The sequence below is a fragment of the Phacochoerus africanus genome, chromosome 4 (assembly GCF_016906955.1).
Source record: "Phacochoerus africanus isolate WHEZ1 chromosome 4, ROS_Pafr_v1, whole genome shotgun sequence".
Lineage (NCBI taxonomy): Eukaryota > Metazoa > Chordata > Mammalia > Artiodactyla > Suidae > Phacochoerus > Phacochoerus africanus.
Window position 1 is genome coordinate 85,167,251 of NC_062547.1, and position 18,827 is coordinate 85,186,077.

Consider the following 18,827-nt stretch of genomic DNA (forward strand, 5'->3'; position numbering starts at 1 on the left):
CAAAGAAAGAAAGTGACTTACTCAGGATCAAACCACTAGTGAATGGTAGAGCAGAAATTCAGATCTAGTTCATGTGTTTCACAGACCTGGGCTCTTCACTATTTGGGGCCTGACCCAAAGTTCAGAGTGGTAAAATAGTAACGGATGAAGGACATTGCATTTGGCTAAAAAGCAGCAACAGCAGAAAGCCACTTCTTCTGCTTCCCCCATCTCAACCCCCCTTGCTTTAATAATGGGCCCACTTTTATGCAGATTCAGTGGAAGAATCCCATAGAATAAGTACTGAACTTGAGATTTTATGTTATTTCTAATTTAAGCATGGAGTTTGAAACCAGTGGCAATGAGAAATAGCAAGTTGTAGATAAAGAGGAAGATGCTACAGCCTTCTGTGAATTGAGTGGGTTCAGGGGCAGCTGGGGAGATACAGCGCTCTCAAGAATCAGCCTTTTATGGACTGCTGTGGGGTCTGGCCAAGGGATGGCCACACTCATAGCTCACTATTTTAGGGGTCCAGGAGTAGCAATCACACGGCAGCTGCTGTGCAAGTTTCTGCATCCACGGATGGGTGGGGAGGATGTATTAGAGGTCAGCAAAGGAGAGAGAAAGAAGAGAAAGACTGGTCCAGCTTTACCAGGCTGACCATGGCCCACCATTTGACACAGAGGAAGCTGAAAGACTAGCCCGACAGTTTACAGCCAGTCCTAGGGAGACTGGAACTAGTCCTGGATATCTCCGTATTCATTCCACAGACTTTGCTAATATACATTAAAAAAAAAAAAAAACCTTTGACGAAATGGGGGAAAGTAAAGTTGTGAATGCTGGAATCGATCTTAAGGAGATGCTATTTTAGTAGTGACGTCAGTGATAAGATATTTAGTGGATGATTTTGACTCTTCCAATGGCTATGCGCACCAGATTTCTTTAAGCACAAAAGCATGTCTTCAGGAGTCCTCAGAGGCAAGATAGAAACCTTATTATCTAATTAAGTCCAGACTGGTAATTGATCAGTTAATAGAAAAGTTGGTAAAAGCAGAAAAAAACGTACAGTGTAAGTGAAGGGACTTGGACACTGTATTTTAACACATAGGCTTGCTTTCCTTCAACCGTCTTTGGATGCAGGAGCACAGACACCCTCTGAGTAGGGAGCTTCGGAATGAAGTAACCCATCGTCTTTCCTGCATCTTCACAGCCATTGGCTTTATCTTCATTGTGTGACTTGGATCTTCTGTTTCAATTTCTTTGATATGCCTCCATCTAAGCGTGGAATCTTTCATCTTTATGATTTTCTCAGTCTTTTAGAGGTGGATGGCTCACATTTATTTAATATAATTTTATTTAATATAACAATACATTTTTATTGAATATGTAATAATTATCTATTTGATATAAAGATGTTTATTTAATACATTTATTTGATAAATGTGCTTTTACAACTCAGCTTCCACCAGTCTTTCTTAAGTTAATTTTCATAGGAATAGCTTCTATTCCTTTCACACTCATATTTCATTATTAATGTGACTGATGTTTAATTGGATACGTAACTAATGACAGCAGAACTCTCATAAGTAGGCTAGGTATATATACAGCTTAAAGCACTGCTGGTAGAAGAAGAAAGATGGGAAATAATCCCCAGTGTGTTTGTGGGTGGATTCGTTAATCCATTCAGTTGGTTAAGTAAGCATTGGGTAAGTGGGTTTTTACTACATGTGTAACAAGTCTGTGGGAGAAAACTCCACCTTTGGGAAAATAAATGCACCTTCCTCTTGCATTTTAGATACATAGCTAATAACAGCAGAACTCTCATAAGCAGGCTAGGTATAAACACAGAGAGCCTAAAAAGTAGTGAGTGTAATTTAGGGAATACAGCATTTTTCTCAATCCTGTGACTACAATGGATCATATTATATTATTCTTTTCACCAACCGTCTCCTGAACTGTCATTGTTATTCTTAAAGATTTATTTTTGTTTCACTTGGACTTCAAATTTTGTTTCAGCCTAAGAAAATCTCCTTGTAAAAGGTGAGCCCGAGCATGGCCTCATGGAGATTACTTATCACTGAATTCAGAACACCACCACAGACTGTTTTTTATTGAAAATCCATCTGTAAATAAAGGGTGTAATGAATTATAGGGTAATGCATTCGCCATGGATAACCGAAATGCTTAAAACCATTTTTAAAAAAGCTATTGGCTAAAATTATTAGGAGAAAACCCACTGTATTCCATTTCTTAAAATTGTTCTGTTGAGTTTAAGTGGTGCTGGGGGGAAAGATGTGCCCCCCTTAGGGACTGTCACAAGGAATCAAAAGCAGCTTAGCACAGAGATATAATGGAAACATGGTATTTGTCAGGGGAGGTGGAGGCGGAGTGGGTGGGGTATGATGAAATAAAACGAGTTGGTCCCCATGTTAGAAAATCCCTTAATGGGGAAGTGATGTTTGAGGCCTCTTTCTGTCTGAGAGACCTGGACCAAGAGGCTGGCTGACCCAGGATGTCCTGAGCCCCAGCTATGGTGGGAGAAGAATGAGTCTCAAGTGGTGTTTATTTCTCAGGCCAAGCTCTTCCTCCTGAAAGGCCCACTGAATTCATTAGATTCATAAGAGGATCTGAAACTCATAGCCTCTAATCACATTGGAGGTCTGCCTCTTGCTGCTCCTAAGAAAGGCAGGTCCTGGGAGAGGCACGGGTTCCTCCTTGCCCTTCGGAGGTCTCCAGCCTCTATTGGGAGACCATGCTTGTTCTGTGTTTTTGGAATTAAACGTTCTGACATCTGCATCTCCTCCCCTCAAGTGTGTATTAGACAAATACAAACTCTAAGTTAAAAAATGTATTAGAGAGGTTGTTTTAATGGAAAGCACACCAAACTAAATAGTGCTTTCAGATTCTTTATTGAAATTATAGTTGATTTACAGTGTTGTGCCAATTTCTGCTGTCCAGCACAGTGGCCCAGTCATACATATATAGACTTTCTTTTTCTAATAGTATCTTTCATCATGTTCTAGCCCAAGAGATTGGATATTCTAAAGTGCACACAGACCATATGGGAACCTTGTTTAGATGCAGACTCTGAGTCTGTAGGTCCAGAATGGAGTGTTTCTAGCAAGTTCCCCCCAGGGTGCCAGTGTTGTTGGTCAAGGAGTCATACTTTGAAGAATGAGGTTCTAGAAGACTGATTTTAAGTCCTGGCTTCTCTCAGCCTCAGTCTGTATAATAAGGGACTTATTCTGGCCATCAGCAGCAGCATGAGGAGTGGAGAGGAGAAAAGGCTGGTCCATTATCATGAGCTTGTCCTGCTCTAAGTTTTCAGGGACATAAGAGCATCACGAAGACAAAATGGACACGTGAAAACAAACAAGGGGCAGGCCTCCAGAGCGTTTGTACTTTTATTCACAGTACGTCTTTGCTAACATTCAAAGACTTGGCTTTAATTAGATTACGTGAGCAAAACATGTATCTTCTAGTCGTGCTGTTTGTCTCAAATAAGCTATCGGGTAGGTTTAATTCTGTCCCTAGCATGCCCAGTGACACATCTTATTACCCATAGTAACCCAGTGTAGGCACAAGAGATTATTACCTCTGGATCTGAAACATATTTTTAGCTAGGATAGAAGTGAAAATAACAGCTCAGTACTACATTTTTTTTTTCTAAACCTGTTTGTTATGGAGAAATGTAATACTAGCTTGAAATTTTTCTTGTCCTTTAGAATCCTCTCAGATATTCCCTTCTCAGAGGCCACAGTCAGAATTATTAGCCCCCTGGCGCCCCTCTGCCCCCACTTACACCTCCATTGGAGCCCATGCCTTGCAGTTGGGCTCATTCAGTCATGCATATTCCTCACTGAACAATGAGCTCCTTAAGCCATCTTGGTGGAATAGGAGAGGAGTTCAGAAACTTGGAACCCAGGTACCTGACTGCACCGTTCTGTTCCAGTCATGTGTCCCCAGGAAGCCGTGGAAGGTTTTGGGCCGGTTGACCCTCTCTGTCTTGGCCCTGAGTCATGGGGTTGTTGGGAGGGTTGTGTGAAATAATGGGTGAGAAGTAGTCTTCCATCTCTTCTTTTTTTTTCTCTCTCTCTTTTTAAAATTATTCAATGAGTTTTACTGCATTTGTCATTGTACAACTATCATCACAACCGAATTTTATAGCATTTCCATCCCAATCCCTCAGTGCATCCCCCCAGCCCCCACCCTGTCTCCTTTGGAAACTATAAGTTTTTCAAAGTCTGTGAGTCAGTATCTGTTCTGCAAAGAAGTCCATTGTGTCCTTTTTTAAGATTCCACATGTAAGTGATAGCATAGGATGCTGGGGTCTCGCTGTCTGACTGACTTATACTTAGTATGATTGTCTCCCATCTCTTCTGACTTAGCGTAAACATTGGATGAAGGTTTGCTGGGTTTTTCCTTCTCCAAAGTCAGGGATCATAACTTAGCCCTGTATTTCTAGCACCTCAGGAAAAGTCACACATAGTGGGTACTCAGTAAATTTTTTAAATGGAACTTAATAGCCACTCTTTTAAGGAGATTGGGTGGATTTATTTTAGACATAAAAATAATAGAGATGGAGAAATAATTGTTTGGTTTCCCCCTATTAGCTGATGGTAAATGCTTTTCTGAAATATATGGAATGTATTTTGAAGAAATTATTAAAATTCTCATTGAGATTTATTCCTGGTTTGCTTAGTTTAGAAATCCTAAACATGATAAGAGACAAGATAAACACTGCACAGGAAAAACAAACAAAAAACCTGTATTTAACAGACAATTCCTATTGGATATCCATTTTTACATATTTATATTATAAACTTACTGGAAGAGTTAGAAAACGTTTTGGGGTTTTTTATTTATTTATTTATTTTTTTTTTTTAGGGCCGAACCTGCAGCATATGGAGGTTCCCAGGCTAGGGGTTGAATCAGAGCTGTAGCCGCTGGCCTATGCCACAGTCAGAGCAACTCGGGATCTGAGCTGCGTCTGTGACCTACACCACAGCTCACGGAAACACTGGATCCTTAACCCACTGAGCAAGGCCAGGGATCGAACCCACAATCTCATGGTTCCTAGTCGGCTTCATTTCCACTGCGCCACGATGGGAACTCCCAGAAAACATTTTGATAATAGTTACCTTTGAGAAGAGGACCAAGGGTGGAAGGGAAGACTTTTTCATTCGGTACATTTGTGTGGTTTGAATTATTGGCCATGGAGGCATATTTGGTTTTTGTTTTGTTTTTTTAAATAAGTATAGATACATAAATAAGGATTTCTGGGGGAATTAAATGATGAGCCATTTTATTTTACTTTTGTATTAAAACCCGTAATAAGTATTACTTTGAGGTTTTATTTTCAAGTGGCTTAAGTATAAGGTGCTAATAATCGATGGGGACTTTGTGCCCCTTGTCAAGTCACTAAGCCATCCTCATCACAGGAGTCCAGGACAGGCTCAATCTCTCAGGCTTTATTGCCTGTGAAGTTTAAGAGGCTCCCAGGGTGAGGCTGTGTCCTCATGCTACTGCTGGGTGGGGGGAATCTAGCATCCAGTCTGAGCCCTTCAAGTGCTAGAATCATCCCTCTCTGAAGCTCTGATCTGGCTTAGGGAAGATGCAGCTGCAGGTGACTGACTGGAGGATGAGGATGACAGAGTATGGAGACCTGCCCAGCAGGAGCATCCTTCCTCCTGCACCAGGAAAAGCAAGGGAGTTACAACTCCTCCTTTGGTGCATAGTGCAGGAGCCTCCATTTTTTTAGCTTTGTAGGGTCACACTCTTGGCATATGGAGGTTCCCAGGCTAGGGGTCAAATCAGAGCTATATCTGCCAGCCTATGCCATAGCCACAGTAACATGGGATCCAAGCTGCATGGCCCATCTCATGGATTCTAGTCGGATTCTTAACCCCCGGAGTCACCGTGGGAACTCTGAGTAGTCTGCTCTTTTTAACAAGAAATGAGATTTTCATTTTTGCTCTGGCATCCTCCAGCTGTTTTGGGTTTTTTTTTTTTTAGCATTAACTCCCTTACCCCCCAAACCCAGATCAGGAATGTACCCATTCAGAATGTCTGAGAAGGCGAACTGCCTCCCTTATCACTTGCTCCGGTAGGACAGACCAGCATTTCCCCCAGCTCCAGTCTATCATTTTCTGCCATCCCAGACTTCACTCTCATTCTCTGAGGGTGGTGTCCAGAGAGAGGGCACCTCAGGGAGCTTTGAGGTACTGCTTTCAAGTTTAGGTAATACCACCATACAAGAGCCTGGACACCCTGAGGTGTTTTCACAAGAAGGGCAGCCAGACTGGTGCAAGGAATCATAACTTCATTGTACAAAGAGCTGCTGATGGACTGGGATGTAGTCGCCACCCACTTTCCTACGGTCAAATTGTTAGCTTCCCAGGACTTCAGCTTTCCCACCAAGGAATGGAGCTCCCATGGTATTAACCTCAGACCCCTCTGAGGATATTGAGAAGATTAAATAAGTTCATTCATGCAAACATTTAGAAACAGGTAAGGGTTCCACAAGTGCTAGTGACCATTTTTTTTCCTAGGGCTGGAGCTATAAGAAAGAGCCCCCTTTGGAGTTCCCTGGTGGTTCAGCAGATTAAGAATCTGGTGTTGTCACTGCTGTGGCTCAGGTCGCTGCTGTGGTGCAGGTTCAATCCCTGGCCAGGAACTTCTGAATGCCACGAGCACAGCCGAAAGGGGGAAAAAAATGGAGGGAAGGAAGGATTCCCCAGTCTTTAGACTGAAGAAGCCACAGGCCATTCCTGATCAGTGGAGCTCACTTTCTGATTTGTAGACATTTATAAAGACAGGCATTATCATAAAGCAGCTTAGCTACTGATTATTCTTCTAGAGGCATGAGTGGCAAACTTGAGCCTCTAAGGTTTTAAATAAGAAATATGCTACATATGCATTTCCCTGGGTGAATCTATCTGCTTTGGGAATTCCTTTACTTTGCCCTGATACATTCTTTAAATTATCTTCTGGACATGCTTTGGGCCTCATGATGTGAGTAATATCTTTATTGAGGAGGAGGATCTGTATATGGTCGCCCCAGAGTACAGAGGAAAATATGCCATCCCCACCCAGGCAAAGGGTGACCACCCACCTCTTTGCAGTCCCCCAGTCTAAATAGAAAAAGCTTCTGTTGTGTCTCATTGTATAGTTGCTCCATCATTTGCCATTCACCATAGCTATCTGTACGCAGCTCTCTGCAAAGCAGCATCTACATGTCACTGATGTGGCATCACCAGATTTTGCCAAATGGGTCTCATACTGATTCATTAACTGTGTGTTAAGCAAATGAATTTGGGTGAATGTTTAAGTAGGATATTACCCAGCTAATCTAAAGAAATGTTTTCTCAGCCTGCAACTTAAATGCCGCCGAGGGTCTCAAACATGCCTTTGAGAAGGGAACTAGTCAAATGGTACTTTGGTGAAAGCAAAGGAAAAAGCAGAAATAGATAAAAGATGTGGGTAGCTTTTTATTTATTTCTTTTTGTGTTTTTGTCCTTTTTAGGGCTGTACCCACAGCATAGGGAGGTTCCCAGGCTAGCGGTCTAATTGGAGCTACAGCTGCCAGCCTATGCCAGAGCCACAGCCCCGCCAGATCCAAGCTGTGTCTGCAACCTACACCACAGCTCAGGGCAACACCAGATTCTTAACCCACTGATCAAGGCCAGGGGGTGAACCTGCAACCTCATGATTCCTAGTCAGATTCGTTTCTACTGCACCACGGCAGGAACTCCCGTGGGTAGCTTTTTAAAGCCAAACGTTCATTTATTAATTATGCAGTTTTCCCTAGGCTTTGCACACCCTTTTAGAAACCTCCCTGAAGTAACATTTGTGATACCTAATATTTCATCCTGCAAAAGACTCTGAACAAAGCTTATGGGAGCTTAGTTTTTGAGAAGAAGCAAGTGAATTAGAACACTCAGTAACATATACACACTACTGTATGTGGAATGGATAATTAACAGGAACCTACTGTGGAGCACGGGGACATCTACTCAGTATTCTGTAATAATCTATATAGGGAAAAAATTGCTATATATGTATGTATAACTGATTCACATTGCTGCACACCTGAAGCTAATACAACATTGTAAGACAACTGTACTCAATAAAATTAAAACACACACACACACACACACACACACACACACACCTCAACTGTATACTCAGTGATGCCAAGAGGGACATGTATCTAACTCTTGATTTTCCATTTGTTTCTCTTATGAAAGCAAAGCCAACCACGATGAGTTTGACAGTTCCCAAAGTATTAACCATAATTTTTTTCTTCCTAAGGCTCTTTAAGCTCTTTTTTTTTTTCCTGCTTTTTACGGCCCGGCATATGGAGGTTCCCAGGCTAGGGGTCCAACCACAGTCACAGCAACACCAGATCTGAGCCGCATCTATGACCTACACCACAGCTCATGGCAACGCTGGATCCTTAATGCACTGAGCAAGGCCAGGGATCAAACCCACAACCTCATGGTTCCTAGTCGGATTCGTTTCTACTAAGCCACGACGGGAACTCCAGGCTCCTTAAGCTCTTGATCCCAAGAAAAAGTTTTCTCTTCTGCACAGAATTTGAGACCAATTTAAGATTAACTCTTGAAATATTACTCTGGTTTCCCTTTCTTCCCAAGGAAGGGCAGGGCTTTCAGGAGGAACCAGAGGGAACCCATGAAATCCTCCAGAGGGTGCCCAAGAGTCTGGACCTGGCCCTGGTCATGTGCTATGGCAGAGATTTGAAGCAGGCTGGGGCATCCACTTTGACCTGGGGGCCCCTGACTCAGGCTCCCATCCTGATCTTGTGGGTTAAGCTGAGCATTCAGAACAAAAGGGACACAGCCCTGAGTCACACTGCAGAATTGTTCTGTATGGAGCCTCCTTGTGGCTGCCCACAAGGTATCCCTCCCCAAAAAGCTGGTGAGAACTTGACTGTTTACTCTTTTGCCCTTGCCATCAACCGTGGCAGCCCAAGGGAGCCCACAGAGCTTGCTTTCCAACTTGAAAGCTGATCTAAGTGTCCCGAAGGATCTATTTTTAAAGGAACTTTTTCTAAGGATCAGGAGTTGCTGTGAGCTGTGGTGTAGGTTGCAGACTCGGCTCAGATCTGGCATTGCTGTGGCTGTGGTACAGGCCAGCAGCTATAGCTCTGATTCGACCCCTACCTAGCCTGGGAACCTCCATATGCCACAGGTATGGCCCTAAAAAGCCAAAAAAAAAAAAGGAAGTTTTTCCCTGCAAAATTTTGGAATGTGCTTTGTCTCTTGTTGATCTGCTGTGACCTGTGCCATTTACTCCGCCTCTCTGATGTCTTTCTCTGTTTTCTGTGTTGCAGGCAGCATAGTGTACCTCGGGATGATGGTGGGGGCCTTCTTCTGGGGAGGACTGGCGGACAAAGTGGGAAGGAAGCAGTCTCTTCTGATTTGCATGTCTATCAACGGATTCTTTGCCTTCCTTTCTTCATTTGTCCAAGGTTATGGCTTCTTTCTCTTCTGTCGCTTGCTTTCTGGATTCGGGTAAGGTTTTTCCCTTTGGTATTTTAGAGTAATGTGTTTATTCTCCACAAAAACATAATGTGCATGTTTTCTCCTCTAGAGGCCCTCATTACCAAGAAATTATCCTGTAACGCATCCCTTTGCCCACCTTCATGTCAGCCTTGGGAGCCACAATGCTGGTTCTTAGAAATATAATTATCATCCTTTAAATCCAGAAGAAAAGACAGCACACAATGGTGTTCCCGTGGCTGGTTCTTTTAGTGTTTTATGTCTAGGAAATGGGCATTGTTTTAAACAGAATGCTGTTTCCATGGCAGTGCACATTCATAAATGTCTGGTTTTTTCCTTCTGAAAATGTAAGCAAAAAGTAGCTCTGGTCCTACATTTTATGACCTCATTAAAGCTTCGCACCATCCAAGCATGCTCTTAAATCCAGAGTGAGAATGTCTCAAGTAAATATTTTATTGATCTATGTTAACAGCATATTTAGGGAGGAAGGCTGCTTCTTGAGATGCAATAGGTTCTTTTTGTAAGTTCCTGAGTCCTGTTGAATTAACAGGTGTTGTGCTGTTAGCCAAGTGAATGCCCATAGTATAGCCAGTGGGGCAGTCATTTTTTATGAACTTGAAGCACTTATTACTAGACTAGGTGAATCAGCGTGGTAAAACCCAACAGCTCAATTAGGACAGTCCACGAAACTCTGCTTTGATACAGAAAAAAAAAAAAGTGAAAATGTGAAATTTCTGATTCATGCTTGAAAACTTTGTTTTCATTGGAGTCTTTGTTTCTGAGGGATCTAGCATAAGATGAATCTATAGGAATAATAGAAAATAAAATAAAAATGAGGGAAGAAAGGACAAGAGGCTGGGCTGGGTTATGAGCATGAGAACTAGATCAGTTGTGGTGGCTCATGATAGTGGTACCCACACAGCAAATTTTACCACAAGCAAAAGTCAGAAAACTGCAACCCATCTCTCTTAATTACATAGAGTAGCACTTTAAAATCAGAGCTAAGCTTAATGGGAACATAAGGCATCAGAGAAAAAGATAGTAGAAGTGGATCATTTCTGGTACAAAGATTTCCTCATGCAGACTGAGAGGTCACTTTTGAAATTCATTCAAAATATTTTTACTTTTTTATGTCATTTTCTGCCACAAGATTTGTGCATGTACAGAGATTCATGGATTAGCCATAGCTTTTTCTAATATTCTTTTTTTATCTTCTTAGCGCCTCTCCTGTGTTACCTTGTGCACACAGTGGGCACTTTGCAAATATGCAGCTAAGTTGCACAAATCTCAGTTGTTTTCCTTAGAAAAAAGACCATTCCAGTAAACCAAGAGGGTTGGAAAGTTTGGGAAAGTGTGAAAATATTTTTCTCCTGGAGAAAAATGATCAGAATCAGTGATTTGCTTTGTAATGATGGGGAAAGAGGGTTTTTCCTCAGCAGAGGGGATCCTTGGTGCTCAGGGCTCTGTGGGAGACTAGTTACATATATATGTCATCCTTGGGGAGGTAATTTGGGTCATGGATTCAGGGGGCCTCTGTAGACCTAATGCTGAGTGACTTGAGATACCGGAGGAAGAAGAGGAGTTGTTTGGCGCTCTTTGTTAAAGGACCTGCTCGGGGTCCATAGGATAAGGTATTCTCGCCACGCCGAAAGCTTCCTTCTGCTTTCTTTTACCTACATCATATCACTAGCCTGTCAGGAAAAAGCTAATAGCCTGAGGTCTGAATTTTCCAGGCCTTTCCATGTGCAGTCGTATCCAGGAAGTGTCAGTGAGAGCCACAGACTCAAAAGTACCTGGCTGTGGTCTCATTATTATGGCAATTTTAATTGCCTGTCTGGATGATGACATGGTCAACCCAGTTGACTGCAGGGAAAAGGGCCATTCTGGTGGCTGCAGAATACTCCGACCTGAGGGACTGTCCAGAAGCTAATTCAAAGGCCCTACAGAGACAGAAACTGCTTGGGTATTCCCAACATCATCCTTTTCGCTATGGCAGACAAATCATTGTTCAGCCAGCAGCTCAGGGCTGCACACCTCTACATAATAACATAATTTACCTGGCCAAGCACAGACTGTCTGTTGCCAACTCAGGCTGTGTAACTTGTGGTACCAGAGACTCAAGCACTGTGCCTCTGCCAGGTTGCCACAGGATGGGGAGTTCAGAAACCCAAGTCCTCCTTGACTTTTACTTCATTGCCCTTTACTGTGAAGCCTTGGGAAAGTCCTTTGGACTCTCCAACCTGCTTCTTCTTTTGTCAAAGAGAGACGCTAGTACTTTACATTCCTCCCTTGGAGTAGGAAGATCAAGTGAGATTAATGTGGTAGAGTACACAGAAGTACACGGAAATGAGGGATACTGTGTAGAAACACCATCACCCCCACCTTGGCTGCCCCCATTCTCTCTCGGTTCTCCCTTCCATTCATTCAGCTAAACTGTCCTGTGCTCACAGCCTCGCCATGACCACAGAGGGCAAAGGAAAAAGAGGCCTCTTTCTCATTTTGAAATTTCAAGTCTCACCCAAGAGGGAAACAGAAAAGACAAATCGTGGGCAGCGACGTGGGAGAAAACAAGCAAGTGTAATGGAGCATCCCTGATCCCAAGACTAGACTGAGATGTCCTAGGCTGGGGGGTGGGCTGGGGAGAATGATGAGTGATGTCAGCTTCCTCACCTGGGTCTAGGTGGCAAAACACCCAGCATCTGAAGGCACCTGAGAAATGCAGTTGTGAAGGAAAACATGATCGGTCTTCCTTAGCTGAGTTTCTGGGCCATGTTACATACTTGGTATTGTTTTGTTTTGTTTGGAGCTGCCATTGTTTGTTTTTTTAATTGTTTTTTAAATTTTTTGTTTTATTTTTGTCTTTTTAGAGCTGCACCTGTGTCAATATGGATGTTCACAAGCTAGCGGTTGAATTGGAGCTGTAGCTTCCAGCCTACCCCACAGCCACAGCAACATGGGATTTGAGCTGTGTCTGGGACCTACGCCACAGCCACAGCAATGCCAGAACCCTAACCCTCTGAGTGAGGCCAGGGATCAAACCCGAGTCCTCATCAATACTAGTTGGATTCATTACCTCTGAGCCACAAGGGGAACTCCATGTAGTAACAAGTAGAGAGCTACCCTGAAGGCAGAGGGGTTTTCTCAGCAGCTACAGTGTCCCTCTGCACACCCTGTCTCTGAATCTCTGGAAGGTCTCAGCCAAGTCTCTGTTTTCTCCAATTCCATTCCAATGCAACTAAAAAACAACAAAAAGCAAAAAGCAAACCTTTCCCTTTTGCACCTGCTCTCTCTCTCTCTCTCTCTGAATCCATGGAAGACATTTCATGGCGACAGATGAGCCCTGGCCCCCAGATGCTTCCAGTCTGGTGGTAGAGGGAAGGTAGACAGCTCTCCCATCCTCCACCTGTAAGAACCAGTCAGTACCTGGGGTGGCCACAGGGGCATTCACAGAAAGAGGAAACCATGACACAATTGCCAACAAGAAAGCAGTTTCCACTTGAAGGCTCTTCTTGTTTTAAAGGCATGTCATGTTTAAACTCTTTTCATGCCATGGCCGATGAACTCAGTACATAAGCAGCTGAAGTTTTGACATAGGCCCTTTTTATTTAAACTGTCTTTAATAAAACTTAAGCCAAAGAATTAAGACTTTGATCCTGGAGACTTAAATAAGAGATCTTGTTATTTCTACTTACTAGGCAGCTCCCTTCATCCATATCTGATCTGGTTTTTAAATTGAGGAAAACTGGATGATCAAGGGCATTCTGCATTCTCTTCAGTGTGTTGGGAATTTTTCCTCTCTGGGACTCTGATGCTCAGACCCTCCAACGCTCCCTGCATTTCCCAACAGCATCACTCTTGCCATCCTTTCTGCTTCATAGAATCTTCTGCCAGAGCCCTCAGTACTCACAACCTCTGAGAGGCCATCCTGAGACCCCGGCTCCCGGTGACTCTCATCACAGACCCCTGTCAGTTTTCTTGGTAGCAGGGATAGATGCCTAAAAATATTTGCTTTGTATGTGTTTATTTTTTTCCTCCACCAGCCTGTGAATTCCAAGAGGGCAGAGATGGATCAGTCTGCCCTTTACTGCTTCATCTTTCAAAGCAAGGTGGCTGTGGCTGCTATAAAGGACCCCAGTCACAGCAGCAGTGGAGTCTGACCAGCACAGACCTGAAGCCATGGTGTCCTAGAAGTGAAATAGATTGGAAGTTAGGCAAAATCTTACTTGATCCATATAAGGGGAAGAGTTCTGAGTCAAGTAACCAAAAGTTTAACTTGCATCATAAAAACCGAGAGGTGTGGCCCCTCAGTCAGTTCCCAGACTTGAGCCAGTTTACAGACCCCCACTGAATGAAGGGGAGACCAGGTCTCCTGGTGGAAGGACTCTAGTACATTGCTGGAAGTTTATACTGCTCATCTTTCTCCCAGCCTTCTCCAAAAGGATGATAGCCTTTTGCCAGGGTAACTGCATGTTGGAAAAGGAAATAAGCAGGCTTTTTGGGGTGACTAGGCACTGGCTCTGAATTCCAGGAGACGCCAGATGTCGCTGTGATCCACCTGTCAGGGAAGAGACTTATGGAGGTCAGGTGATCAGTGGAATTGTAGCTCAGGTCCACCTCACAGTGGGCCTGAGGGTCCCTGAGTCCATCCTTGGTTATTTCTCAGTTCCAGAATGCGTAATGGAAATGGATGGAGCAACTGACAGACCTCTACGTTGGTAGAACACCTGTCCACCAGTTCTACACACTGGGGAATTCAGGGGAGAAAAAGAATTTCTGGGTCACAGTCCAGACCCTTCCTTTTACAAATTAAGGTTCAGCAGTGGAACCAGGAATGACACAGCTAAGACTTAAACTGCAGTGAAGTCCTTTGGAATGGGCTACCCTGTGAGCAAGTAGGTTGTGCTTTCTGAATCCAAGAATAAGACCTCTCAGTGTTGATTTTATTGCAAATGCCACAGGCTTCCGTTTGCTTTCTCTTATTTTGTGGCTGAAGTAGCAGTAGCAGTGCTGTGTTGTATTCCTGTTTTTGCATATAAAAGGAACTCTCATTTTAGCCTGAGATCAACCTGGGTTTATGATAGAGGTACTCTCTCGAAATGTGCTCCCCTCTTAATTCACCACACTAAGTCACGAGTTTATTTTCTTAGAAATTTAAATACGTCCAGCTGCCATATTCTATGCAACTTTAAATATTTATTCAGCACAAAGAATGATCTTCCTGCCGGCGACAGCCGTGTTTTCAGGAACGAGGAATAGGACATCACCAATTATTCATCTGTCTCTCACTTGCCTAAGTGGATCTCGCACCAGGGAACAGACATTTCCGTCTCCTCTTTTGTTACAGAAAATTAGAAAGATGGGAAATGGAGTTGACACCATTGATTCATTTTCCTTTGCCCAGAATTAAATTATTTGTTTCCAGTCACTGTTAATTATGGGAATGATAATGCTTCAGATGCCAGGCAATGTCAGAGTTGGGAGCTTCTCACTGAAGGCCTGGCACTGCTAAGTATAAAGGTCAGGAGAAAAATACATCAGCAACAAAAATTAAAATGAAATTTCAGTGTCTGTATACGGTAAGAGAATGAATAATAGTTATTTCTCCCTCTGCAAATGGAGCCTCACCAAGGCATGCTTCGTTGCTGTTTGCAATATCCATCCATTAACTGAATAAACTGTAACTATATTATATTATAACTGTATAAAGTTATGATAACCAGAATACCTTGGCTTTGGAGAGATGACCACCACTAACTGGAATTCTTCAAAGTGTTTTATATGTAAAACCTCATTTATTTCCACATTTTAAATAACAAGGTAGGGGAAAATACTGTGTCTTTTGTAAATTAGAAAAATGAGGCACAGATAAAGTGACTTTTAAATGTTCAATAGACCCCCAGGTCTTCTGAGTTTTAGTCTATCTAATTCTAAACTATAAGGTTTTATTTCCTTGTCATGTTGGGAAAAAATGCAAACCCATTTTTCAACTTTTATCAAACACCTATTCAGTTCTTACCCTGTGAGAGATGCTGTGTTAAGCACTTTATAAATTCTGACTCATTTAAACCTCACAGTGACTCTATGAGGCAGATGTTATTTATTCTACCCAGTTCACAGATGAGGAGGTTGAGACGCAGAGAGGTTAAGCAAGTGTCCGAGGTCCCACTCCATGCTCATAACCACCAGGCTGTGCTGTCTCAGATTCAATGAGAAATGTCTGTGATTTTCTACCTTACAATGTCTGATACATGGTAGACACTAAATAAACATTTTGAGTTCAGATTGAGTTCAAGAAGGTTTCAACCCAGAGAATTAGGATGAAGAGACCTTTTCCAATATGAAGATGAGGCAACAGACTAAATTATCTTTAATCGAAAAATAATTGCAAACCCAAATTGTAAACAGTGCGTCAGTGTTTTCTTATTCAGCCACTGAGCGCTTGAAATGTGGCCAGATTGAGGTGTATTCTGATTGTAAAATACACAGCACTGGATTTCAAAGATGGCACGTACCAAAGAATGCAATCTTTTTATATTGATCCTGTGTTAAAATGATAGTATTTGGGTACCTTGGGTTAAATGAATATGTATTAAAGGTAACTTCACCCGATTTTTTTTCCTTTGTGTTAGTATCTTTTCTAGAAAGTTAAAAATTATGTATGTGGTTCACATGCCATTTCTCTTGGGGAATACTGTCTTAGTGCCTTTTATGAGAAGTGCCAACAACAACTGACCTTTGGGACACACTTTATTTCCCAGTATACCCTTTGGCAAAGGTACTGTTGATCCCAAGAGAGAAAGAAGTAACAGAGCAAGAGATCTCCCAGACTCAAACAATGTGTAATTGTGAAAAATTAGCCATACGCACCCTTTAGAATTAACTCTCTGAGCTCCGTGAGGGCAGGAACTTGTCTTATTCATGCCTTTACCGCCAGCGTTGGGTGACATTGCTGGACCAGATTTTGGCTGGGTGAGAGCCTCCATGAGTGGGTGATGAATGGACCAGTAGATGGCAGGTGAGTGGGAGGATGAGGGGAAGAATGGATGGGTAGGTGTATACAGCATGTGGCTGGAAAAGTCGGCATTTTTTTGTCATCGTTTCTTACAGATCATCCTGAAGATCATCACCATCTTTATTCGTGACACCATTTAGGTGCTGTGGGAGCTGATGCTTTCACCTCTCTCAATAGTGAGATTAACTTTTTTTTCTAGATAGCATTAGAATCCTGGTCTGAATATACCTCCCCCCCACCCACCCACCTCATGGCACCAAATCTACTGCTGTGGATACACAAACCTATATAGATTTGCTGGCCTTAGGGCACCAACCTGATTTGCAAACAAGGGCTAGGGGAGTTGGCAGTTATGTTTTCTTAGAAACACACCTTTTCCCCGGAATATGTGTTTATATCTCCATATCTTTTCCTTTTTTAAATTATGGTTGATATAGGAGTTCCTCTTCTTTGCAGAACAGATGCTGACTCACAGACATTGAAAAACTTATGGTCTCTGGAGGAGACAGTTTGGGGGGTGGGGGGATGTGCCTGGACTGTGGGATGGAAATCCTGTGAAATCAGATTATGATCATTATACAACTACAGATGTGATAAATTCATTTGAGTAATAAAAAATGGAAAGAAAAAAAAAAAAGGAGTTCCTATTGTTGTTCAGCAGAAACAAACTTGCCTGGTATCCATGAGAATGCCGGTTTGATCCCTGGCCCCACTCAATAGGTTAAGGATCTGGCGTTGCTGTGGTTGCGGCGTAGGCCAGCAGCTGCAGCTCCGATTTGACCTAATCTGGGAACTTCCATATGTCACAGGTGTGGCCCTAAAGAGCAAAAACAAAAAAACTATAGTCAATTTACAATGTCATGCCACTTTTTACTGTACAGAAAAGTGACTCAGTATATTTTTTAAATAATCAGGTTTATCATGGACGTGGAGAATAGACCTGTAGTTGCCAAGGGGGAGGGGAAGGGAGTAGGATGGACTGGGAATCTGGCATTAATAGATGCAAACTATTGCCTTTTGAGTGGATAAGGAATGAGATCCTGCTGTATAGCACTGGGAACTATATTTGTCACTTGTGATGGAGCATGATGGAGGATAATGTGAGAAAAACAATGTATGTATGTATGTGTGACTGGGTCTCTTTGCTGTACAGTAGAAAACTGACAAAACACTCTAAACCAGCTCTAATGGAAAAAAACTAAAATCACTTAAAAAATAATAAAAAAATAATCAGGTTTAAACTTGTGGCTTTGGAAATTGAAAGATTAAGCTACCTAACTACCCATTCCTTTCACATTACCATTGGGCTAGAAGATTCCCATTCCTAATTCCGTGATTGGTTCCGTTACCAGAAAGTGTTCTTCTCCAGTTTCTAGCCTGACTACTTGTAATAAACACGTGCCTTCCAATCAATACAGCAATGTCATTTTCTGTGCCAAGCCAGCCCATTCAGAGACCACTCAATCTGTGTTCTTTCAGTTAAGCCTCTAAGCAACCTCCTCTGTGATAGTCTTATTTGCTTCCATGAAAAGGAAATCACTGAGAAGTCCCTCTTTGGGTCTGCTACTTTAATTGTTTATTTCTGGGTCCACTTGAAAATATGGTGGGAGTTCCCTTTGTGGCTCAGCGGTTAATGATCCAGCCTAGGATCCGTGAGGATGTGGGTTTGATCCCTGGCCTTGCTCAGTGGGTTAAGGATCTGGTGTTGCTATGAGCTGCAGTGTAGGTTGCAGATGTGGCTCAGATTCCATGTTGCGGTGGCTGTGGTGTAGGCTGGCAGCTGAAGCTCCAATTCGACCCCTTGCCTGGGAACTTCCATAGGCCATGGGTGGGGGCCTAAAAAAAAGTAAAATAACAAGGCAAAACAAAACTAAAAAACAACAACAAAAGACAGTATAGTGAATTGGTTCTGAACTGCTGCTGTCCAACTTGCCTGGCAGTTCAGTGTCTTCCTTTTTTGCTGATTCTGAGTGAGGATTAAGAGGACATGCTTCATGCAGGTTTTTTGTAATTGTGATTTCCTGGTATAGACTACACCATTCACTAGTCTTTTTATAAACCCGTGATGCTTGTCATAACAAGGCCATAGTCAGCTCCTGGTGGACTTTGCCCCCTGCTTATTATCTGTACAGAACACATGGATTGACAGTAGTTACCCAGCTTCTTCCTTAACTGTGTTCTCACTTAATACCCCTGTTTCCAATGGGAAGGCAAGACTGAGGTACATGGTGAAATAAGTTAGAGTGAAATCCCTCTTTGTTACATGCTCGCTGGAGAATTAAAACAGAATTACTCAATAGAATCCCTCCTCA

The 18,827-nt window shown here is 42.7% G+C and overlaps 1 protein-coding gene across 2 annotated transcripts in view; it reads left to right on the top strand.

Annotated features, from left to right (window-relative positions):
• The window catches only part of SV2C (synaptic vesicle glycoprotein 2C), a 238,883-nt gene that overhangs the window by 108,568 nt on the left and 111,488 nt on the right, over positions 1-18,827 (top strand). The window contains exon 3 of one of the 2 annotated variants that reach the window (XM_047778136.1): positions 9,335-9,515. The exons of the other annotated variant lie outside the window; for it this stretch is intronic. Within the exon in view, the coding sequence (XP_047634092.1) occupies positions 9,335-9,515 (181 nt within the window). The remainder of the gene's footprint in view (positions 1-9,334; positions 9,516-18,827) is intronic. 2 annotated transcript variants of the gene reach the window in all.